The sequence below is a fragment of the Peromyscus californicus genome, unplaced genomic scaffold, assembly GCF_007827085.1.
Source record: "Peromyscus californicus insignis strain IS unplaced genomic scaffold, ASM782708v3 Scaffold_7__1_contigs__length_154581171, whole genome shotgun sequence".
Taxonomy (NCBI): domain Eukaryota; kingdom Metazoa; phylum Chordata; class Mammalia; order Rodentia; family Cricetidae; genus Peromyscus; species Peromyscus californicus.
Window position 1 is genome coordinate 43479396 of NW_026294595.1, and position 25657 is coordinate 43505052.

Sequence of the window (25657 nt, forward strand, 5' to 3'; positions counted from 1 at the left end):
GAACCTAAATTTCTTTTCCACACCTCATCAATCCAAAATATTGGAGTGTTTAATGCTGTTTTCATCTTCCTGTAAACCTGATGCTTCCTTGAGTTTTAATGTAATACTCTTACAGAATTGTTTATCCTTGTGCTTGTACACTTAAAAAATGCTCCAAGGCTAATGTTCATTTGATCTCATGTAGCATCTCAATTCTTTAATTTTTAGAGCTTCTTTCTCCCTGTGATTTTGCTTTTTGGCACATGTCTGTTTATGTGGGGTGTGTGTGTGTGTGTGTGTGTGTGTGTGTGTGTGTGTGTGTGCATGCACAGCTGGGGCTGACATTGGGAGTCTCCTTGATTGCTTTATACTTTGTTTATTGAGTCAGGGTCTCTTAATTTAACACAGAACTCCCTGTTATGGATAGAATAGGAAGCTATGTAATTTGGGGGCATTCAAGAGTCCTCTCAGTGTTGAAGTTCTAGGTGAGCCAACATGCTTGACCAGAATTTACATGGTTGCTAGGGATCTGAACTCCAGTTCTTTTTTTTTTTTTCAGAGCTGAGGACCAAACCCAGGGCCTTGCGCTTGCCAGGCAAGCTCTCTTCCACTGAGCTAAATCCCCAACCCCTGAACTCCAGTTATTAAGCTTGCACAGCAAGTGCTTTACATGGTGGGACATTTCTCAGCCCCTCCCTGTTCCTTTTAAATAAATACTCCACTAAATAGTACACACACACACACACACACACACACACACACACACACACACACACCAAAAAAAACCCCAAAAACAACCAACCAAACAAAACCCCAAATGCCTTTAAGTACCAAGGCCTCATTCATTCTCTTAAGTTAGCCTTCTCTGTCTGTCTGTCTGTCTCTATCTCCATCTCTGTCCCTCTCTGTCTTTCTTTTTCTTCATATCCTAGTTACATGTTTATAAGCACTGATGTGTGTTGGAACTAAAGACTGCATAAAACATATAAGTTGGATTTAAGATGTAAGGCTCTTCACAGTAGGAACTAACACAAAAATCCTACCAACAGAGAACCTTACATGTTTCAACATGGTTGAAAGTTGTGGTGACTTTGTCTTAATGAGGAATGAGTCTTTGGGGCCTATACAGAGACTTCTTCATATCTGTGAAGCATCATTTGTATATGCAGTGGGATGAACTCCCTTCGCGAGGCCCTTATACATTACACAGTTTGAAAGATATGACAGTAAGAGATGTCCTGTGCTGTCAATTTCCTTTTAGAAATATTGAAAATTTCCATATGACAACCATAATAAACTACTGTTTGTCTTTGTTAACACTTGGTTTTTAATCCCTCTTCTCTTTTATTTCCCTTTCTTATTATCTTGTAACCATGTTCCACTCTGTACGATGTTGACCCCACAGCTACATCTCTAATGCAATCTTTCCTGACCATCAGACCAGTGATTCTCAACCTTCTTTGTAATGTTGCAGCCCTTTGACACAGTTCTTCCTGTTGCGGTGACCTCTTAGCATAAAATTATTTTTGTTGCTACTTTGTAACTGTGATTTTGCTACTGTTATGAATTGTAACATAAATATCTGTGTTTTCTGAAGGTCTTCCATGACTCCTGTGAAAGGGTCATGAACCATAGGTTAAAAACTGCTGATCTACCCACTGGGCGGTGGTGGCGCACGCCTTTAATCCCAGCACTCGGGAGGCAGAGGCAGGAGGATCTCTGTGAGTTCAAGGCCAGCCTGGTCTACAAAGTGAGTTCCAGGAAAGGCGCAAAACTACAGAGAAACCCTGTTTCGAAAAACAAAAACAACAACAAACAAACAAACAAACAAACAAAAAAACAAAACAAAAAAAACTGCTGATCTAGATAGTGTACAGAGTATTCAGTCTCAACCACTTGAAAGCCCTTTTCTTTTGGTCCACAGTACAGATCTATATAATGAAATCTACCTCAATGAAGGAGTTTTTGCTAATTGACAAATAAATGCTTAGTGTATCAAATAGATAAAATGGAATAAAATATTGATATAGAGCCTAACTTTAGAAGAAAAATAAATACACCTTGATAAAACATATCCACACATTCACTTCGAATAGTGAGATGACCTCCATTCTCTATTTGTTGTTCCTTTACCAGGCTAAATTTGACAGTATTTTCACATCTTACCTACAATGGAGAGAATGACCACCACAAAATCAAAAATATTCCATCCAATGGTGAAATAGTAATGGCGGAGCGAGATGAGCTTCAGCACACACTCGCCAGTGAACAGCACGATGAACACCAGGTTGATGCGTGACAAAATGCTAGTCACATGGTCACTCTGGTCATCCGTTTCCACCATCATGGTGACCATGTTCAGACAGATGAGAATCATGATGCTTATGTCGAACACTTGTCTGGTGACAAAGTCAAACACCATTCCTTGAAACTTGTTCTGCAGAGAAACAAAGCCACTTTCAGCCACGGCAGAGGTTCCTGGTAGACATAGCATGTACGTTGAGTGCTTCCTATATTAACCTACTTTCAAGTATTGTACATAGTACCTACCTATCGGCACAAATATTTGTAAGAGATGCCTTGTAGTAGATTTTTACATCTAGTTATTTAAATTTTTTTAACCATGTATATTCCTGAGAACATCAATCCCTTGCTGAAAGGTTTCTCCCTGTACTCTCTGTACAGAAGCACAAACTGAATTTCAACACATCAAGGTAACAGGAATGTAGGAAACCTGTTTGATCTGGTGCTACCAAACACTGGCTGCGCTCACTGCAGCACTTTCCAATGATCAATTGGACCATGTGACCATTTAAAAAATGTAGTAAATATTAATATTATATTTGCTTTCTTCCTAGAGAATTATCAAAGGGACCTTGTGACTTCAAGGACACATCTGAAATATCACACATTTACATCCCACCTTGCCAACATTAAATTTGTTCCCTGCAAAGGGCTCTTGCTGATATTGTCAGACACACAATGATACAGGTCTCCACAGGGGTAATCAGACTAGAAAGGCATTCCTTGTTGTGCTACAACAAAGGGAACACATGAACTTTGCTATAATCTGGGTTTTGACCCCAGTCAGCTGCTGTTAGATTCTGCAGACCATTGCATGTTTATTCCTTCGGACAATTGAAGGACCCTGAGGATATTTTGCTACCATAAATTTTAATGCATATACTTGACTGATTTGTATGTGTGGTGCTAAGTCTCAATGGGGAAAGTTTTCTCATTAAGAAAGTAATGCTTGGCTAACATAACAGGAATGATCACTAAGATTCTGGTCTCTGATTCACCCTGGGAAATATTTTAAGCTTAAAGATTACTGCCATGAAAACCACTATGATAGTACAAGCTCCTTTTTTTTATAGTTTGTAGAATTCATCCTGGAAATATGAGAATGGTTATTTGTGATAATTCCAACATCAGTAATTGGTGACTTTTAAACCATATATAAATATATTAGATACTGGAATTCTCACCTCCTCCAAAATGCTCCATATTTCTAATAATTAAACATCAACTACAACTGGAGATGGTATGCCATTAAATGCTTTATCTACCTCTTAATCTCAGAAAGCCTAATGCATGTTAGCCCCACCCAATGTTTATGCATTCTGTGACATTGCACAGCAGCTAGGGTAAAGACACAACTATTGTGCAGATCACACACCCTGTATCATTTGGCTATGTAGTTGGGATTCTAGTTGTATAATTTTAAGTCATTTGAAGACAAATTTGTATATATATATTCTTTTTGGTGTTTAAAAAACTATAAAAAAGACATGAATTAATGATACTCAAGAAGTACAAGATTTATTTTTGGTGTTGAAAAGGTAGTTGATTTCCCTTGTGTAACAAAACTCATTTAAGGATGTTGTTTTATATGATTTTCATTGGTTATTTCTTACTCCTGGTCGAGGGATAGGCTTTTGTGGCTTTTTTGATCCTAATTTCTTCATTGCATTATAGTATTTCTTCTGTTCTTCAGTCATAAAGATGTCTTGACCTCCAAAGTATAGAAAAGAAAAATCAAAACTGGTTAAAATTGTGTCCATTCCTCCATATTTTTCAATACTATGACAAGAAATTTGAAGAAATTAACATGATTATTCCTGTGATTTTTTTAATTTGAAAAATTAAAAGTATGTTGTAGTGATTGCAATCATATTTAATTCTTAAGATAATTCAAAATGTCCATTACTATTATATCAAGAAAAATAAAATAACTCTTAAATGGTTACTCAAGACCAAATACATGACTAGTAAAACTTGGCTCATGGGGACACTAAATGTTTAGTTCCTTACATTAAATACATTGCCTTTCTGAGTGCAACACAGTGATTTTTTTCTGTTCAGATGTAGAAAGAATTGAACACACTCCCCCAACACACACATAATATACACTTAAAGTACAATATATATATATATATATATATATATATATATATATATATATATATATATATATTAGAGTTGGTTATACAGTCTCCTTAATTCTGTCAAGAATTCTAGGGAAGGGACTGAAAAAAACCTGGAGGGTCTCAGAGAAGAATGCACATCAGAAGACTAGCAGGTGTGGGATAGGAGAGAGCCGAGAGGATTGAACACCAGCTGATAAGTGCAAATGGAGCAGAGGATACTGTTAGGAATAGGATGCTATCAGTATTGAGGACAACAATGCTTTGTAGTATATAAATCCTCAATACCGACAAGTAAATATACTGAACAAACACTATGGAGTAGTGGGACATAAAGACACAAGATTGGCTGTGAAGCATTCACATCTATTAGCCATAAAATCCACAAAAATTAAAGTTAATTTTGTTTCCCTCTAATAAATACCAAATATTAAAAACTGAAGAGAATGTTTGATGTCAGTGAGAGAGCTGGAACAAGGTCATGGTCATCCACTTTATTCAGTGGACTGGCTGTATGACTCCAAGGAGGTGAAACACTTTACTCTGGAAATTTATTGTAAGAAAAGATTAAAACACTCAAATATTTTATGGGAAAAATTGACTTAAGTCATTAAAGATGAGAAGCAACAAAATTAACCAAGTTATGATAAATGCATATGAATACTTTCAACAAACTGGGAAAACTTTGTCCAAAAGAATATTTAAAATTGTATATTAGAAAGTATTTCAGAGCTGGGGCAATGGCTCAGTGCATACAGGAATTTTCTGCCAAGACTAACCACCTGGGTTCAAACCTTGGGGCCCACAAGGAGGGGACCAGCTTTTGCAAGTTGTCCACTGACTACCATACACTTACCTGTGGCCTGTGCGCCCTACTCTCATGAATAAATAACTGTACTTTTAAAAAATTATTTCAGAGATGGCCCAAGTGATAAATGCTTTACATATAGGCGTGAGTATCTAAGCTCAGATCCCAACACCCGTGTTAAAGTGGGCATGGCAACATGTGCTCATAATCACAGTGCTGGGAATGCAGATATAGGTGAATCCATTGATCTCACTGGACAGCCAGTTAGCTGAACTGATGATCTACAGGTTCAGTGAGGGATCCTGTCTTAAAAATTATGATGGGTAGCGATTGAGGAAAATCCTTTACCTGCAAATACATTGTTTAGGGGGAGTGAGTTGTTAAGGATAAAACATATGGAAAAAGTCATAAGCTATTTTGTTTCTGAGTGCAAGATCTCATCTTGATTCAAATTCACATTGTAGGCAATCCCTCTACTTCAATGATTAGAAAATACTTTAAAAATACTTATCTTCTTCTTTTGCTGGTTGAAATTGTCTATGATGACACCAATAAATAGGTTCAGGGTAAAGAAGGACCCAAAGATGATGAAGATGACAAAGTAGAGATACATGTACAGGCTTTCCTCATACTTAGGCTGAAGTTCCACCTGCCGGAGGAGAGCATTTTTGTTAACTGCTAGATCAGGTTTAGATGTGGGGAGCACATTGGTGCTTTTTCACAAGAGTAGCAGATTATATTCTTAGTAATAATTCAGCAGATTTTTATACCCTTATCAACTGCCTCTAAAGAAAAAAAATCCTGAAATTAGGTACTAAAAAGTTTTTGTGGAAAAAGTAATGTTACATGACATTATAAAACTATTTATATAATTTTAAATATGACTAATATTTTGTTATATGAACAGTATGCTTTAAATTTGGTAAGTTTTAAGTCAACTGAATTCCAGTAATTTGAAAATATTTGTGAGCTGCATGTGGTGTCTCACGTCTGCACAATTCTAGCACTTGGGAGGATGAGGCTGGAGACTTGCCATGAGTAAGAGACAAGTCTGGGCTTCAATATGACACCTTGTCTTCAGAACAATCAAAGAAAATTCTTAGTGAAAAAACGAGCTCTTATAAATATGTAGAGAATACTTTTAGAATACTGATTCATTTGTGTATAAACTTATGTAGCAAATAAAAGAACTGAACTATTCAACTGGATGCTGGCATCTTGCCCTACCGTTAACACAGTCATTAAAATTTTCAGATTGAATAGACATGCGGTCCATTTTATGAAGTTCTCAATTGATAATTGACTTTTAAACTTGTGGTTATAAAAATAGACAAAGACAGACCAGTTCCTGCACAACAAAGAAGTCAAGATTTACTATACATAGGTTCCTAATGCATTCATCTCCTTTTAAAAACAACAAATTTAAAATCAACTGAACACATATGGCAAAGTCTGTGCAACAAATTGAACTGACATAAATCCAGAAGTGATTAAGAATTACATAGGGGGATCAGGAGGACTTCAAAGTTATCTTAGTCTATCTTGAGCTAGAGGACTGGGCTACCAAGGAAAAAACAAAACAAGAACAAGGGAAGAGATAACAGAGAGGAAGAAAACACTAAATTTTACAGTTTTGGAAATCAGTCTTAGAGGAAGCCTGAGATTTTGTGCATCTGGAAGATAGAAAATGTGTGTAACCAAATAAAGCGGAAGTGGTAAGAGCATTGGTACAGGCTCCAGTAAATTCATGTATGCTGTTCATATAAAGAATGGATTTGAAAAATACTGAAACATCAAAGAGATCTCTGCCAGCATCTTTAGCTTTTCAGGCCCCCCAATATGGAGGCTGCCTACACATTTCAGCTACTGATGACAGTAATATGCTTTTTCTATTTGTTCCTTTACATCAAATATAAATATTAAGAGAAGATCTGAAGGTTATTAAATGAATGAGTTGAGTTTGTTTTTCCTCTTCTTTCACATCAGTTTTTGTTGAACTCAATACGATCTCTCTGATCAGCACTTGCTGTCCTTGGGTACAATTTTTTTCCCCTATATTTTTAGCTGAAATAGAGTCAGTTCACTTGGCAAATTATTGAGATAATTTAGGAGCCTGATCAATATTTCCAGAAGACGTAGGATATAAAGAATACTTACATTTCTGGAGTCAACTGCTGCATACATGATATCCATCCATCCCTTAAATGTGGCCTATTAGAAAGGACATCCATGTCTTACTTTGGGTTAAAATTCAGAATTGATAACTTAGTAAGTATTCTTACTATACATGTTTAAAGAATTATTTTAAAGCAATTTCAAAACAAATTTTACATGGGTTTTTAATGAAGACAGAAAGCAAACAAAATAGCCATCATACATATCTTTCTATTTTATAACCAGCTCTAAAGTAATTCTCAAACTCAACATGCTATTATAAGGAGAATTGGAAATATATACAGCAATGACAAGTTAAACCTGAGAATATCCTGCAGAAATCTGTCCTCCAGGTGATCAATTGACAACATTTAAGATTTTTCTTTACTGTAACACTACTCTATGTATCATACAGGTTTATATAAAAAGTTGCAACCATCTTTTTAAGAAATTTTCAGAAGCAGCCCTATATTCACTTTATGTTGTGTGATCCTTGAAAAGAATGAGTTAATATAAATAACAGAAGTGTGAAAGAGTAGGACAGACACTTGTCATTTTCACATTGAAGAGGGATCCCTACTCTAACGTCTTACAGTCATTTGCTATGTGTCTCAGAACATAGATTTTGAGCCCAGAGGACCTGAAATGCATATATATATGTGCTTCTTAGTCAATAAGGAAGCCTAGCATGACTTTTTCATGCATCTTTGTTTTTAAATAATTAACTCTTGTGGAATGGTGGATGAAGTGAAAGTGTTACAGGAAAAATGCATCTTAGCCAGAAAACCGAAATACTTTTCATATCAAGCAGAGAGATGGGGAATGTGTCAGTGACTTAGGTCAATTATAGAACTTGTCTATCATACACCTCATACAGGAACCAGAAAAAAGTGATTTGAGGAACCATTTCAATGGAATTACTAATCAACACAGAGGCGAGAGGTAATTCTGTGTGGTTTAGTGGAAAATGGCCCTTAAAGATGTGTTTACTTCAAACAGAATGTGTTGAAGAGCTATGTTCAGGAAGTCCCTTCTTCTTTTCAGAACACTTAACATTTCGAAGGCTCATTTAAAATGCCCAACTTTTCTTTCCTTGGTTTTATGAAGGAGTGATATGTTTTAGATATGCTTATGGGTGGAACAGCACAGGGTTTGAGTGAATGGAAGGGAAATATGGTGATTCCAGTGTAATATTTAGGAAGCCATTCTTGCTTCACTTCCAAAATCATTGTATTGAGCTGTGAACATTCAGAGTAGGCTACAGGTCTGGGAGAAAGAGATATTCCAAGAAAACAAAAAGAGACAAATTTATCAAAGGATCATAGTAAGGACTTCTATGAACACCGTTGGGAACAGTATAGGCTTGTTTGGTCCCTGGTTGAGTAACAGAAATGTTATCGTAGCAAACAAGTACATTTCTGATCTGAATACCCTAAAGAAGCAATGGAGAAGAAAATAAATAGCGTTTTTTTTTTCAATCTAGATGCCCCTCAACTGAAGAACGAATTAAGAAAACGTGGTACATATACACAATGGAATACTACTCAGCAGAGAAAAACAATGACATCATGAAATTTGTAGGCAAATGGATGGAACTAGAAAGTATCATTCTGACTGAGGTAACCCAGACTCAGAAGGACAAACACGTTTTTTTTTTTAAGCTTTCTGCTTAAAAGCAGAAAGTACAGCAGTATTTTTTTTTTTAGAAGTAACCTGTCCTTTTAAAAATTCATTGTTTTGTTTCAGTTAGAAGTATCACTGGATGAGTATGTTTAAGGAACCACAACCTTTTGAAATTTAAAAAAATATATAAACTATTTTTAGGGAACTATTAGGATGTTTAGGGTAAAACAACTCAGTAATGGTAATGAAAACTCGTATGACATGAGACTAGAGTTGTCTGCCTTTGGATTCTACATGCTCACACTCTGTTATTTTCATTTCACTAGGAAAAGATAATCTTCACACCCAACCATCTTTCCCAAACTTCCAATCCAGACTGGCATTGCTAAGTATCAGTAAATTCCTACATATCAGTTACTATCCAGGAGTGTTTGCTGACTGTGTGTGTGTGTGTGTGTGTGTGTGTGTGTGTGTGTGTGTGTGCGTGCCACATACTGAGGAAGGGCACTTCATCTGTAGAACAAGCTTTTCAATTTCAGTAGAAAAAAACCAATGATTTTATTTAGTTAATAGCAAATTTTTTTCGTAAGTACAGAAATTTGAGGAAACACGAGAATAAAAAAGATCTTTGGAAAAAACTTAAATGCCTGACCTCTGTTGACTATGTCTTCTCATGTGAACGTTCCTACTCTTCTGGACTCACAAACTTGTACTAGCAAATAATGCTGAAAAAATATTATAAACTTTTTTCTTAACTAAATAACGGCTGCAATAATCACTTGGTTATTATTCCGAGCAATAAAATTTTCAGAGAAAATAGTGTTCACTTACAACTTGAAGCAAAGAGAGATACCCAAATCCTACATTATCAAAGTTTACTTTCACATTTTTCCACCGGGCAGTTTCATTTCTTTCTATTAGTTTTAGGCAATCAGAATGATTATTCACTTCGGTGATCTCAAACATGTCACCAGTTGTGGTGTTAATACAGTGGTAGAATTTGCCAGCAAACAAATTTACGCCCATGATGCTGAAAATTAGCCAGAATATAAGACAAACCAGAAGGACATTCATGATGGATGGAATTGCTCCTAACAGGGCATTCACAACCACCTAATACACAAACGGAGAGAAAGAAAAGTCAGAATTCTTATTGATTACAAGTGGAAAGACATTCCCCTAGGAATTTTTAATCTTCATTTTTTTCTACCAAGACTACTTATCCCACTTATGTAAGAGCAAAGCAAAACAATCTCAAAATAAAATCCATTCTTTCTTAAATGTTATGCTTAGGAAAATAAATATAGGCAATAAGCAAAGAAATGGGGAAAAAGAAGAAATTTAATATAAAAGAGGAGCTAAAGAAAAAGCCAAATCAGAGGAATTTGCTACTGGATGACATCAGATGTGGAGTTTGTTAGAAAAAAAAAGAGAGGTAGGAACTTCTGGGCAGAAGATTAGTTCATTACAAAAAAATAAAAAAAAATATGTCGAAGGACAGAACTAAAACATTTGGGCATGAATTGATTTGACCAATACATTTCAGAAATAAATTAAAATTCAGATGTATAAATATAAAAATATTTTCAACACCTAATATATTTTTGGCCTTAATTATCCATGCATTGCTATAACTAATAATAGTTTTTGCATAAGAAGCAAGACAATTTAGCATTATGTATTTCAGTAGATCATCACATCGTTTATTTCAAGCTCCAGTCATGTCAGTGTTTGATTTACTGAGTTTTAATCCGATAAACTTATTTTACATCAGTTTCTTAGAAAAGTAAGAAAAGGAGGGATGCCATACATCTCAATTCTGATGGAATTCTGTAAAGCTAAATTCTTATCTCCCCTTTTTATGAAAAGGTATTTACCTCCCACTCATTCTTAACCCAGGACTACAGATTAAAAATATCTGACATACTGTAGCCCCAGCTTCCTTCTCCATAGCTCTCCCTGGAGTTGCATGTGAGTAGCTAAGAAAGGAGATAAAGGCCAGCCCTACGATGCTCTTCAGGGGCAGATGTGTCTCAGACTTGAACAAGAAGGACTGAGATTGATTCCAATCATGTGGCAACACCTGCTGCTCTTGTCAATTTGGTACTTCAGAATATTGTTCATTTGCTTTTGATTAGAGTTTAATTTCAGAATACACGTTTTTTGATTGCCTGACAGTAGGGTAAGAGCCAATTCCTTGTACTTCTGAGCCCTGGCTGAACTCTGTAAAAAACAATAACCATCAGAGGGCTCAAAATAGTGTGTTATGTGGGCCAAAGGAAATAATGAAACCAGTAATGATGAAAATGGGAATGAACATGAAAAGGTTAATTCGATTGAGCTGCCCAGGCAGAAGCAGAAGATAGGTTCACGTGGAGAAACTGTACATAGCAACCATCTCCCTCTATAGCCCGCCTGAAAGAGTTAACACATAAACCTTCCTTTATAGATTATTTTTTAAAGTTATCTTCAATTTAATTTTTAAATTATTTATTGAAAAATGATTCTGAAAATAGTTTATGTATTAAGTGTACTCATAATGTTGGATCTTTTTGAATTTGAGATGTGAACACTGAAATTGAGTCATTGTTTCTCTGAAGTTTGTCTCAGTCCACACTGAAGTGCTGTGTCTGCTGCAACTGCAGTGTCCGTACTAACGTGTGACCTTCTGCCTTTGACCCCATGGCACTGACCATCGCCACACCAGTCTGTGGCTCTCATACTGCATTCTCAAACCTTTACAGCTTGGCCATTTGCCCACCTTCCTGATCTCCTTCTTGGCTCTGCCCTCTGTTAGTTTAGAATGACATTATTGTCAGATTTTTCTTTCCCCTTCTTTCAGTATGGATAGAAGGAATTGATCTAACCCAAGTCCCATTTTAAAATTTATTAATAGTTCTCTAGCCATTAGAAAATGTTTCCCTCTCTTTGACTTTACATCACTCCATAGTCTGTCTGTGTGTCTGCTTTCCTTGAAACATTTAAAAACCACATCTGTCTGTCTGTCTGTCTGTGTGTCTATGTGTCTGTGTCTCTGTCTGTGCTATAGCACTTGTGTGGAGGTCAGGGGAATACTCACAGGAGTTGGTTCTTTCCCTCCACCATATGGGGTGTGTTCTGGGATCTGGGGATTGTGCTCAGGTGGCAGACTTGGCTGCTGAAGGATTTCACTACACTGATACAGTTCCTCTTCTAGGTTCTCTAACTGGCTACATACACTTCAAGCCCCTCTATGATGATAACTATGCACTAATGTGTTTGCCTGAGGCTCGAGACTCTTCTTTCTTTACCACTCCCTTCCCAGTATTTCCCCTTGAAATGACCTTCCTTCTTAGGACTTTAGCTCAAAATAAACACGACTTTTATTGAGTCTAACTCCACCCAAAAGTTCAGCCTCCTTAACAAGATGAGAGTTTTCTCCTTTGAATTCAAGAATCATAACTGTAGTACTGAAAGAACTACAAAGACAATTTAGTATTGGGGTTTCATTTGGAAAATGAGAATAAAAAAATTAAAACAAGTGCGGTTCAGAAAGTGAACCAGAATTTGTATTTCCACCACTTATCACTGCTCTGTGTGAAAGTGATATTACTATATCTTTGGTAGATTATGATACTTTGATGTGTGTATGTCTAATGTATATATGTGTGCTTGCATGTGACAGCATATGTGTGTAGGTGTGCATGTACAGGTGTGAGCACATGTGTGAGGCGTGAACTAGATGTAGGAGTGGGGGAATTCTTTGACTGTTTTCCATCTTATTCATTGAGTCAGTTGAACTCAAAGCTTGCTGCCAGGGCTGGTCTGGCTAGCTAGCATGCTCTGAAATCTATTCCCATCTTCCTAATTCTGGAATTACAGGTGAGTCTCTATTCCCATCTGGCATTTACATGGGTTCTGGGGATCCAAATTCCAGCCCTCATGCTTCACTGGCCAGGGAGTGAATCACGGAACCATCTCCACAGACAGATACTAATATCTTTTTGAAAATGTAAGATACATTTACAAATTATTAAGGCTTTGCTTGTCTCGAGTGTGATAGAGAGCTTTCAAAATAGGAAAAGAAGAATAACTGGCTGAAGGAACAAATGAAGTAAAATTTATTGTACCATGTTTTGAACACAGCTTAATTTTTAGCTTTTATTTCTTGATTATATGAGAAGAATAAGCAAAGATTTAAATAAGAAAAATGTTTGCATAACATAATAAATGTGAAAGATACCCTTTGAAACAGGAACTGGTTCTGAATTAAAATTAATGCCCATTAATGGACTTGTGATGATTTGAAATATTGTGTAGGAATGTAGTTGAGAAGAAGATGTACAAATTTGCCACAGATTTGGCCCAGTGAGAAATATTATTTCACAAGGAACTTTGTCTCGGAAAAAACATTTGGCATAGCATCAGAGGATTGCCATTCAAAATGCACTTAAAGTGTGATTTCATTAAAATACAGAGCAAAAGATGACAAAAGGATTGTTTTTCCCAAGAGTCCCAACCATCCCTTGGTTCTGCAGAGAGGGAGATGTATTAATTCTTTTCAGTCTCTAGGGAGAGTCAGTAATTGGCTCCCATGTGGGGATGTACTGGGAAGAGTTGGTCTAAATAAATTGGAAAGAACAAATTGAGGTTACGAGGTACATAAAAGGAGATGTTTAAGAAAGAAGCATGCTTAATGGGTTGATCGTAGAGATTGCTTCTTCTAACAATTAAAAAAAAATCATCTCCCAATAGAATTTCTCTATTGTAGCACAATCAGTTCTTAGAGTCTATTTCTTCTTCAGGGTCCACATGTCTGATTAAATCAATGAAAAATGAGGAATAGACAAATATGTTACTTGATGCTAGAAATTTCAGTGCATTCAAAAGTATCCTCCAAGTGAAGACATTTTGATTTTTTTCAAGTTAATGGTAATCATGGGTTTTATAGTTTTTCTAAGATATATAGAAAAATTATATGAATAATAATGTAAAAATAGGAAAGTAGAAATCATGAATACTGAATATGAAAAGTAAAAAGTCTTCAAAAAACTAACACCTAAATCAGTGTTATGAAATTTTATTAATTTGGATAGTTCTGATAGGTAAATGTATCAATTATCCAAACAAAAGCTATTTTTCTTCTTCTAAATAATAAAAATTATCTTTCTTATATAAATCTCCTAAATTTTGGGAGGTAATAAAAACATAGCTTTGTTTTTATTTTGGGGTACACTGTGATATCATCTAAGATGCGGGGAAGTTATTGGGGTGGCTTACAAGAGGTTGGTTTTTGCATTAATACCTTACTGCTTATGATTTTTTTATTCCTGCATGAATTCTCTATTTTATATAGTTCAATTAAGTTGATTTTTCACATTCCTTGGTTTTCTAATTTAAAACACATTTTTTGCATATTCCACTCTTTTACAGGTATCTTGCCTTGCTACCTTTTGCAAGTAACATATTTTTATGCAGCAAGAATGAGAATGATCACAATAAAGACCCTATGATACCTGGTATGTTGTACCCTAGTCTCTGCTCACACACGTTAATAATCCACTGATGGAATGTAGCTGGCCCTTGGAGGGACCAGAGCAGTGTGTCCAAAAGCAAGAGAGAGAGATGCCTCAGTCACTATCATCAGCTTGACAAGTTAGAACGTTTTCATAATCATCCTATGCCAGGGTCCCCCACCCTCACCAATCAAGTAATATCCCCATAAATGGACAATGAACTATACAGCAGCTGAATCATATTTAGTGAAACTTAATAGAGATATGCACTACTGGGGTTATAATCCACAGAAGGTAAGTTCACAGATACATCGATATGTATTTTTCCCCAAAAGAAACTGAAGCTCACTGAAGACAGTGGATTAGGAAGTATATGCTGTATTGTCTCTATTGTGGTGCGATCATACCCTTCCCATTCCCTCCCTCATCCCACTACACATAAGTCACAGTGCAAGGATTAAAGGTAGCAAAAGGGGTAATACAGTACCCATAATAAAGGGCTGAGGGGAGGAACCACCGCTCCACCCCATCCAAGTTGGAGCAAGATTATCCTATATAAAATAGAAATATATAGTTTATTATTAGTTAGAAATCTGATATGACAGAACATTTGGTGTTACTTTTTTTTTTCTTTTGTATATGATGCTCACTGTCTGTTTTCCTAGCACTTAAGACTTGAGTTCCTTTGAAAAGATATTTACGATTTCCCAGATTAGGAAACTAAAAATACCAATTTAAATACAAGTTTTATTTGACCCTAGCTATCCACGACATTGGTTCATTCAGTTCAATTTCACAAGTTGAAAAATTTGGACTGGAAATTTGAAATACAATAAATGTTCAAAAGCTGTCAGCCAAAAAATGTGCATAAAACATGCAAAACACAAAGGGCAACGTGATGATAACTCATTTTTACTATCTAACTCCTTCTCAAGCATTCTGCAGCATGCTTTATTCAGTAGTGTTGCATAAAAGCACATGCTTTGAAAGAGTGACAGAAAACCCAAAGCAAAATGAGTGCCTGGTTCACGCTGTGACCCAGCTATTGGGAATCTATGCTGCCAGGGAGAATAAAATGAGAGTTTCTGAAGATAGTCTAATCTCACTTCCCAGTTACAATCATCATCACATCCAACCTCGCCATCATCCACAGTTACGTTTTTATGAAATAGAGGAATTAATATACTGGAAATACAATAGTGGAATCAATAATTAGGTTATTTTTGACTTTACAATGCCAAACTGGTGCTGAGGAGTTGTCATTGGTGTATGGTGTTCCTGATCTCACTTTTGCGCTAAGAAATCAGAGGCAGACATCAGCTTCTGAGCATCTACACAGAGTATTTGTTTCTATGACTGTTTTTATTTTTAAAGCATTATTAATAATCATAGATAAAGTAACTCCTCTAAACACGAGAAAATAGAAAACAAACACACTTGTTATGGAAAGTAAATGTTACATATAAAAATAAATGACTACAGATTTATTTTTTATTTTTTGCTTTTCTGAGACAGCGTTTCCCCATGTAGTTTTGGTGCCTGTCCTGGATCTTGCTCTGTAGACCAGGCTGGCCTCGAACTCACAGACATCCACCTGGCTCTGCCTCCTGAGTGCTGAGATTAAAGACATGCGCCACACTGCCTGGCTGACTATAGATTTAATAATCTTCTAAAAGGTCAAACTTGAAATGTTTTATTATTTTTGATTTTTCAAGACAGGGTTTCTCTGTAGCTTTGGAGCCTGTCCTGGAACTTGCTCTGTAGACTAGGCTGGTCTTGAACTCACATAGATCTACCTCCTGAGTGCTGGGATTAAAGGTGTGTGTCACCACTGCCCAGCTTGAAATGTTTTCTAGCAACCACATATAATTAGCATTATTCTGAATTGGGGAGCCTTTTAAATTATGGATTTTAATTCAGCCAACATATTTTTTTTATATAAAATGTATGAAAACAATGTTTTCCTTGGCAACTGAAATTGCTGTTCTGAAATGACAGTGCTCTTTTCACAGAAAAAAATTAAATTCTGCATAATCTGGGGAAAGTTTATGATAATTTTTAATATAAATGTGAATATGAAATCAAAGCTTCTTTGTTGATTGTGTCTAGTGAAGAGAAGTTTCCATATGTGTTAGGGAAATTAAAAATGAATGTTAAGTTTCCTTTTTTTCATTTTTCAATACAGGATTTCTCTGTGTTGTTTTGGTGCCTATCCTGGATCTCACTCTGTAGACCAGGCTGGTCTAGAGCTCACGGAGATCTGCCTGGCTCTGCCTCACGAGTGCTGGAATTAAAGGCATGAGCCACCGCCACCTGGCTGAGTGTTAAATTTCTTAAAGTATAGTATAAATAAAATTTATAATAGATTTCTATTTATGAGGGAACACAGTACACAAGCCATCTACATGCTGACGGAGGGTCCTACAGTACCACTTGCTTTATAAGCATAAGTGACCCTAAGGGAGTAACAGGACAAGGCTTTCTCTTTTGTTTACATATTTAATCTGCTTTGCTTAGGGAACATAAATTTTGAGTCTTAAAAACAAAAAAAAATCAATTTTGACACCATACATCTTATATAAATGAATGTTTTATTCTGGAAAATAATCATAATAACAATAAGCCAATAAATGTAAAATTCTAACCTGGGATGAATTATGGAGAAGGGTTTAATGTTTTGCTCAAAAGAGCAATATAAAATTTCGTGTAACTGAGAAACACAATCTGAGTTAAGGTTCACCAGTGAGTCATCTATAGTAATGAATAAAAAAAATACGTATTCTGCTTCTTTTTCTTTAACTTTATTGTCATAAGATGTGTGGGGACATATATTTAATTAATACCTTACTTATGTATTAAGATTAATTCAGTTACAACTGAGGTGGTATTAGGAGTAATTCAGCCAGTAAATATCTGCCCTTGATTATATTCAAATAATGAAAATGTTGGCATTCTAAAGACAAAACATTCGACAACTTTTCATTTTTTCGCCTTTGTACTCATACGCACTGTGATTCACATGACTTTCAATAAGATCCCTTAGGTACAGATGGGTCATCACAAAGGAGAACGACACAAAATTATCTTTAGGTAATTGTTATATAGCTCCATTTAGATCTTTAATAGAGTATCTGCCTTTCTCTCCCTTTCTATTCGGGATTGTAAGGAAACTCCCAAGATCAATTATGAAAGAAGGTCCTTTTCATTAGCAATGCAGATAAATGATACTAAATCATTTTCAGAGAGGCCTATTTTCTCTTGCATATCACCAAGAAGTAAATATGCAACAGAGAAAATGACAAAGTAGCAATTTCGCAGAGACTTGCCATTCCTTTTGCATGCATTTATTTCTTGTTAGTTAAACTGAATTCAGTCTAGCTTTGGCAATATATGATGCTCCAGAGTTCTCCTTTTCTTACCCTCATCCCTTCAAATCGTGATAATGCTCTTAGAGGTCTCAGAGCTCTTAGTGTCCTGAGGGATTTGATGGCCCCGAGTTCAGAGTAACCCAGGGCGTTTGCTGTTAAACTGACCAATGAAACCTGTGCAATACAAATAACAACAATGAATAAAGGAAACGGCTTTAATTTGATTTATATATAACAGACAGTTTTTTAAAAAATATATAGCTGTTCTGTTATTCTACTCAATGAACATAGCAATAAAATGACTCCCAATGACATATTACTGTATCTTAAGATCCGTGCGTCACTCAGCCCTCATCAGAGAAGCTTCTTGCAGCAGGTGGTAATTAACACAGAGATCCCCAACTGGACAATGTTGAGTGAGAGGCTTTGGAGTACTCAGCCCTCAGTGGGATGTGTTCATTAGACCCCTCCTCTTAAGGCTCAGTGAGCTATGAGGAAGAGGATGTTGAAAGATTTTTAAGAGCCAGAGGTGTGAAGGACTCCAAGGAAATAGTGTCTTCCAGACACAACAGAGTAAGACACACTTGAATGCACAGAGACAGTAACAGCATGCACAGGACCAGAAGAAAATTTAAATCAGCCTGAATCCCAGCAAGGTGGAGAGCACAAGAGCAGAAAGCCCCACACCTAATGAAGAAACTATCTGCAACAGATACCCCCTGGGAGAGAGAAAATAATTTTTCTTCAGTGTAGTGAAACTGGGTACATATCACCCACACTCGAGGATGGTCCTTAGGATCAGAAGTAGCTGGTCAAGACAAGATGGACTCAGGGTTGTTGTTATTTGTTTGTGTGCTTATTTTGTTATGGTTTGGTGGTTTTTGTTTTTACTTTTGTTTTCTTCTTTTTTTTCTTTTTTCATTTTTTTAAAATAAAATGAATTTGTGAGGGTCGGGAGGATGAGAGGATCTAGGAGGACTTGGGGGAGAAGGAATATTATAATCAAAATATACTGTATGAAAAACTTCAAAAACAATACAACATAAAAAGGACATGGATGAATATTAAAAGTTAAGAATCTTAAAACCACCCATCCCAACTGTGAGTTATGAAAACATGAGCTGATTTCTAATGATTAATTTATTTTCAGTATTGTAAAACCGATTGTTCCTTTGAGGCCTCCTTCAATTCACTCACCTCATCTTGACTTCACGTTGTGGCCTTGTTGCTTGTTTTAAGTAAATGAAGTATTGATTATTAATAACTAAAATTCTCTATAAGGACATTTGGTATATCAAGGTATATTTCCTCCCTGACATAAAGTAGGCATGTCTTTCTCTATTCTCTATAACCTTATTGGAATGGAGTTAGAAACTTCTGCATAAAATCTTCCAATAGATAACAGAGATTTATAAAATTACAGCAGTGCCCACTCTCCCTTCTGTTTATAGACTTTCCTATTGGGGCACAAAACCAGTGAAAGAATGGGTGGAGAGCCATATTGGAGTCTGTCTGGTTCATAACATGGCAGAATAAATACTATACTCTTTAAATGTCCTTTTCCATCACTAACCTTATATATTATAAATATATTTTAGATTTATTTTTCTACTAGATCTTATCTCCCTTATTTTTAAGTATTTATATATTTATTTATTTTGGTTTTCATAACAGGTTTCTCTATGTAGCCCTGACTGTCCTGGAACTTGCTCTGCAGATCAAGATGGACTTCAATGAGGATATCTGTCTGCCTTTGTCTCCTTAGTGCTGAGATTAAAGGTGTGTGTCAGCTCCCCTATTTTAATCGTTACTAAATTAATCTAGAACTTCCAAGTTCCATGCTATCATTTGGCGAGAGAGTTTAGGGCTGAGCAGCCTATCTTGTCATCAGAACAGAGTGGCTAGAGTTTCATCATTTTAGAATTAGGATACAAAGGAGACAAACTACCTCCAACAAAAGGCATGATATGGAAGTTACGTACATCAACTATTAAGAAGTCAAGCCAACACCAGGCATTGGTAAAATATGTTTGATAGCCATAGGCCACCCATTTGAGAAGCATCTCCAGGATGAAGATGTAAGTGAAGACTTTGTCAGCATATTCAAGCATGGTCTTGATCGTCTTTCGCTGATCAATGTATATATCTTCAAAAGCCTAGGGAGAAAAAGTTATGCATTTTAGCTTTCAAAGGCTCCAGAATCTTAAAGCTAGATTTTTCTGATTATATGTGCACATGGTATTTTTTTGGGACAGGAGAGCAGAGCCACAGTGTTAGTGTTGATTTGTTTTTTATTTTAAATCTGGGTCTTTTCATTTTAAATCAAAGGAAAAAGTATACTTTCCTAGCTACTAAAACCAGAGGGGTCTTCATGACACCACTCTTTCTGAAGTAGAAGCATAATTTCACGGGTCAATTGACTAGGCCAGGAAGTATTTCTCAATGTCATAGTGCATGGGAGTCATTGTGTTTCCTTTCTTTTGTTCCATGCTGTGGGTGTGACTCAGCGGCTAGGGAATTTGTCTAAGGTATGTGAGGCCAGCAGTTTTATTTTCAGCACTATGAGAGGAAGAAAATTCCATCTCTTTTATTGCTTATGTTTTTTTATACTGGAGAGATTAAAGAAATAAAGAATGATTGTTTTTATAAAGCAGAAATGGTTTATCAACATACTGTCCAATTTTATTAAGTAGTTAGCTGCTTCTTTGTTTATTGATTTTGCTGATAATTTAACTTCTTAGCAGAGATAGTGTGACATTACTTAATGGTAATGTGACATTGCTTTTCAGTTAGATCCTAATATGTGCTGTGCTAATATAAACCCCAGCTGGTATTTTACTTCTTTTTTTTTTTTGGTTTTTTTTTTTTTTGGTTTTTCGAGACAGGGTTTCTCTGTGTAGCTTTGCGCCTTTCCTGGATCTCGCGCTGTAGCCCAGGCTGGCCTCGAACTCACAGAGATCTGCCAGCCTCTGCCTCCCGAGTGCTGGGATTAAAGGCGTGCGCCACCACCGCCCGGCCTATTTTACTTCTAATACATATTTCTTTCAATGCTGAGATGCTTATTCTACCCAGATAGTTAAAGAAAAATAAATACATGATTTAAAAACTTGTGTTTGTGTTTTAATCAAGCAAGTGCTTTGTGTTTATTTATTTATGTATATATTTTATCCATGTATCTATGTATGTGTGTATGCATATATGTATAAATCTATCCATCAATCATCTATATTTATCTATCTATCTATCTATCTATCTATCTATCTGTCTCTCTCTCTATCTACCTATTATCTATTAATCCAAGTACTTTATGACTTAAATATTTCCCAATATCTAAAATTCTAGAATGCTATCAATATAATTGTATATTCATGAAAATTTTCATCTAAATTTAAATAGATTCTGATAAAGCGAATACCTTCCTGTGAAGAGAATCCAATCTTTAAATAACCACTCAGGCGTGCTGCCCACTACTTATTGTCACCAATATTTATTGTTTCCTGCGAAGCCCAAGAATGGTGAACCCACACGAGAAGAGACAGAGAAGGGGTCCCTACGGGCTTCCTCTGCCGACAGAGAGTTCATTAGAACTCAGAGGATAGATAATCACAACAATAGCACTTCCGTGAACTCCACTGTGCTTCTCATGTTCACATTTGGCTCAGCAAAGACAAATTGAATGCTCATTTGTTTACCGTGATCCAGCAGAAGGGCCAAATTTTCCGAGTTGCTTCATAACAAGCAAGCACTGATGAATGATTAGAAATGCGTGTGCACAGGTAAAGGCAAACCCAGACATGCAGGGTTAGTCATTAAATTTGTGGCTGGGGGATTTAAAGGATGCAATTATTGAAGACTCATTGGTAATGAAGACAATGGAGTACAAAGGGTTAAAAAGTCGCCGGTGCCAGGTGACATTTCAAAGTAGCTACTGTAGCACTTTGGGTTAATGATGGTCACTCACCAGAGCACCGCTACTCAGGAGAATCATGAACACGATGAAGGTCTCAAACCAGTTGTGCTCCACTATCCGGAAGCACGTTCTACGCAGGTTCCACCACTGCTTGCCTCTCCCTTCTTCCACGCTAATTTGACAGCACTTGAATCTCCGTACACAGCCTGCAAGCACAAGGTCCCAAAAAAGGTCGAGAAGAGCTCCGCTGCCTCCATCACATGCCATGTCAAGCCCAGGTTCATCCTCCCACTGCCAGTACTATCCCTCATTGGTTGTGATGACACTTTCAGCTTACAGTAAGAAGTGCGTATTTATGAGCAGTGGGAAATCAATGGGCCATGAAGCATCTTTAGATCTTGCCTTTTCTTTACACAATGCTGCCTTCAAAGAAGACACTTCATAAATTACAAAGAGTGACAAGCAGTTTGTCTTTTACTGGATGACCGTATCACATCTGTTGTAGCTACTCTAGTAAAGGACTTCAAAATGAAATTGGTCACTGAACAGTAAACATCTCCCTTAAGAAATGTGTAGAACAGCAATTCAGATTTCATCAGCATATGGATATTCTTGTGGTGATCCTGAAAGGGTGTGCATAGTTTTCTGAGTAATGAGTTCACTAACAAGTGACTTGCATGGTCCTGCTTGGATGCACCTTTGACTTCCCCCATTGTTTTTATTTTCTGAATCAAACCCATGGACAGTACTAACTACCTTTCTAAACACTGGACGAAAATTAAAAGGGAGACTGGAAGGTACTGCGTATGTTCTTGTGTTTAAACGCTTTACACAAAGCTTTTAAAGAAAAGAGATAAACACAGGAACACTGCCCCGAGGCAAAAGGGAGACAAAATGGGGAAAAGAGGTGGGATGTCAGAAGAAAACAGAGAAAGAAAAAGAAAGGGATGAATGGAAGAAGACAAGATTGCAGGACAGAGCTGAGGAACAGAGCACTAAAGGAAAGGGGCAGAAGGTAGAGAAGAATTGCCATGAACACTAAAAAAGAAAGTATTCTTAAGTGAGCTGTCAGATGAATTCTTGTTAGAGCTGGCCAGCAGAGCAAGAAACTTCCTGATGGGCATACAGAGGCAGTTTTGAGAAAGGTTTAGAGTGAGTATGTGCATCATTTATAGAGGGGACAAAGAAAGACTAATGACCTTTTAGGCCTATAAGGCAAAGAACAACTAATAGAAAATTACAAATACACTAACATTTCCCAAACTCAAATCACAAAGGCACAAAACCATAGTAAACACTAACTACAGGAGACAAGTCTCACACTTTTGCTGGATCACTGTAGGCTGAAGCAGGCCCTGTGCAAGGCCCAGGGATCCAGGGTGCTCTGCATTTCCTCTGCTCACAACATGCATTAAGAATTGTGCTTTCATCTAAAAACCTGACTTTAAATTTGAAATTCTCTTAGTTTTCATAGTCAGCAAATTTACCATTCAGATAAATTTTCTTTGTGAGCATTGGACAAATGTTTAAGCAGCAAACTTATTGTAAAGACAATCACTATTTTCTCTGAAAAATGTCAATTAGTCATGAGTTTTGATGAAATGAAAGTATTTTTCTCTAGACTCATAACCTCTGCCATGGTGTGGAAGGAAATAATCAGAGAACAGCACTGGATTTTAAATTCTCGAAACACGTGAATGGGTCTATTGCCAAGTTTGATTGTGTTTAAGGGACCGATTTGGGGTGGTCAACAGCTAAAAAGGCTGCACTCTGCAGGTGAGATGCTAGCTGAAGACCTTATCTTTACCTTCAGTGAAGCAGGCTTCTGGCTCAAGTGTTTCTTCGGGTTCCATGACAGGCTGTTCCTCTGCAGGTGCTCCAATATCCACTGTGCTCCCTTCTGAAGAGCTGCTGCTTTCATTGAGTTTCTGTGCACAAAACGGGCATATAAAACAAATTGCTTTAATTTAATTTCCTAATAAGTGGCCTACCAAGATGGGATTATTACCATGGCTTCATTTTTTTTACATTTTTTTTTGAGGCAAGGTGATCTGAAAATTTATAGTAAAACAGAGATTCGGAAGAAGAAATAGGAAAACCTCCCTGTTACTTCCTTTTCCAGGAATTTCTGTATGCAATCAGATATTGCTATGTTGTGTAGGGATGTTACAAGTGACCATTAGCAACACCTCTGTCCTGTGGATTGGAGAATGGGGACAGTGTCATTATTTGTAGTCATGGGGAAAAGAGAGAAAAGGAGACTGAAACTAAGATAATGTCTACCATAGAAGGAAATAAAATCATTAAACTATTCTGTGTTTAAACCTTTAATACTGTCTTACTTCTGAGCAATTATGACCTGCTGCTTTAACTTATATTTGTAATATTCATTGTTAGGTGGATCAGAAGATCAGAATTATTTATTATAAAAACATTCATAATTTTATGTTCCATATGCTCTTTGGAGAAAAGGTGCCATACAAAAAGTAAAAAATATATCAATAAACAAATAACCTTGGACTAGTAAATAAGCATGTTCTATTACTGAAAAATATTTTAGAATGTAAAGCATTGTAAAAACAAATCAATAAATGCATGGAAAAGTCAGTTTCCCCCTCAATGAGTAATATTTATGCTAATATGACATGTGAAGCTAATTAGATAAAAAAACATTTCCCTGAGTTTGGCCGTAGTAACCAGATGCATGGCTCTTTTTTTAACTTCTCAGGAGACAATGATGGCAAAAACAGCAGAAAATATCAACTTATTCCAAAGATAGGAGCTAGTTCTGGGAATTTTTTGTAAAGATGGCATGCTGGCCTTCAAATTTGGGTAAAAGTAATTAGTACATTTGGTAATTTAGTCAGGTAAGATATACCGAACACCAACAACATGTTAGACACTTAGTGTTTATTGGCAACTAAAACATTCATGGCCCTATTTGATATTTGAAATAGAGTACTATATTTTCCAAACTATAGATTTATGTAGACCTTAAAAGACATCACACCAACTGCCCACTCAACATGTATTTTAAATAATAAATTTTAAGTGTCATACTAAAACTATTAATGTTTAGAATAGAATTTCATATATATGAAACAGAGGTTTGCTTTGTATTTGCTCAAAGAAAGATGGCATCTACATCTAGGTCTATATCCAACTGATTGTCTCCCTTTCTTTTAAATTTCTTGTGAAATAGAAAATTACAGTTCATGGGGATCTGTGTAGATATGAAAGATCAGTCTAGTTCTCAACATTCATTTTGAAGATTACCTCTGACATCATACATAGATTCTTCACTGAAAACTAATTTAACTTTCCAAAAAATATGACGTTAGCCTATTTATCACATTCAGCATCTGGAGTCTTCACTGTTCGATGCAGAATTCAACAACAGGTAGATTTTTAAATCTACATTTGGGCTGCATTTGCTTCGAATGACCTTATCTTTGATTCTATCATTTTGTCTGACTTAAGAACATACCCAAGGTTAAATCATGCATTTGCTTCTCTAAGAGATGAAGAGAATCATTAGATGGAGGGCTTAAGTTACAATGGCCATCATTCATCAGGACATGGCCTTCTGAAGATCTATATGTCTCATCCTCAATGTAATTGGTATTTACCAGTGGCTATAAATAGGTCCAGGCTGAGGTTTGCCACTTCATTAAGTAACTCATGTCATGCCAATAGCTTTTATTGACATTCTCAGTGTTGTAAGAATTAATACTTATTTTATAAAAAAAATTATGAATACAATAGCATTTTATTATCATCCAGCATTCTTCACTATAAAACAGTATTCAGGTTATGATGCCTTCTCTTCATGTAATGATCAGTGAATTGATTTTAGAAGGTAAGAGTCTTTACTAACATTCATTAATTATTAG

General features: G+C 36.2%; 1 protein-coding gene across 4 annotated transcripts in view; it reads right to left on the reverse strand.

The window, feature by feature from the left end:
• LOC128101828 (sodium channel protein type 1 subunit alpha) overlaps positions 1-25657 on the reverse strand; it is a 133207-nt gene that overhangs the window by 3950 nt on the left and 103600 nt on the right. For 3 of the 4 annotated variants that reach the window (XM_052725224.1, XM_052725223.1, XM_052725222.1), the window contains exons 18-26: positions 23572-23692; positions 21816-21970; positions 19837-20010; positions 17906-18028; positions 9823-10104; positions 7372-7425; positions 5726-5863; positions 3897-4001; positions 2146-2416 (exon numbers count right to left, since the gene is read on the reverse strand). In XM_052725224.1, the coding sequence (XP_052581184.1) occupies positions 2146-2416; positions 3897-4001; positions 5726-5863; positions 7372-7425; positions 9823-10104; positions 17906-18028; positions 19837-20010; positions 21816-21970; positions 23572-23692 (1423 nt within the window). The remainder of the gene's footprint in view (positions 1-2145; positions 2417-3896; positions 4002-5725; positions 5864-7371; positions 7426-9822; positions 10105-17905; positions 18029-19836; positions 20011-21815; positions 21971-23571; positions 23693-25657) is intronic. The other variant, XM_052725225.1, reaches the window with a different exon arrangement.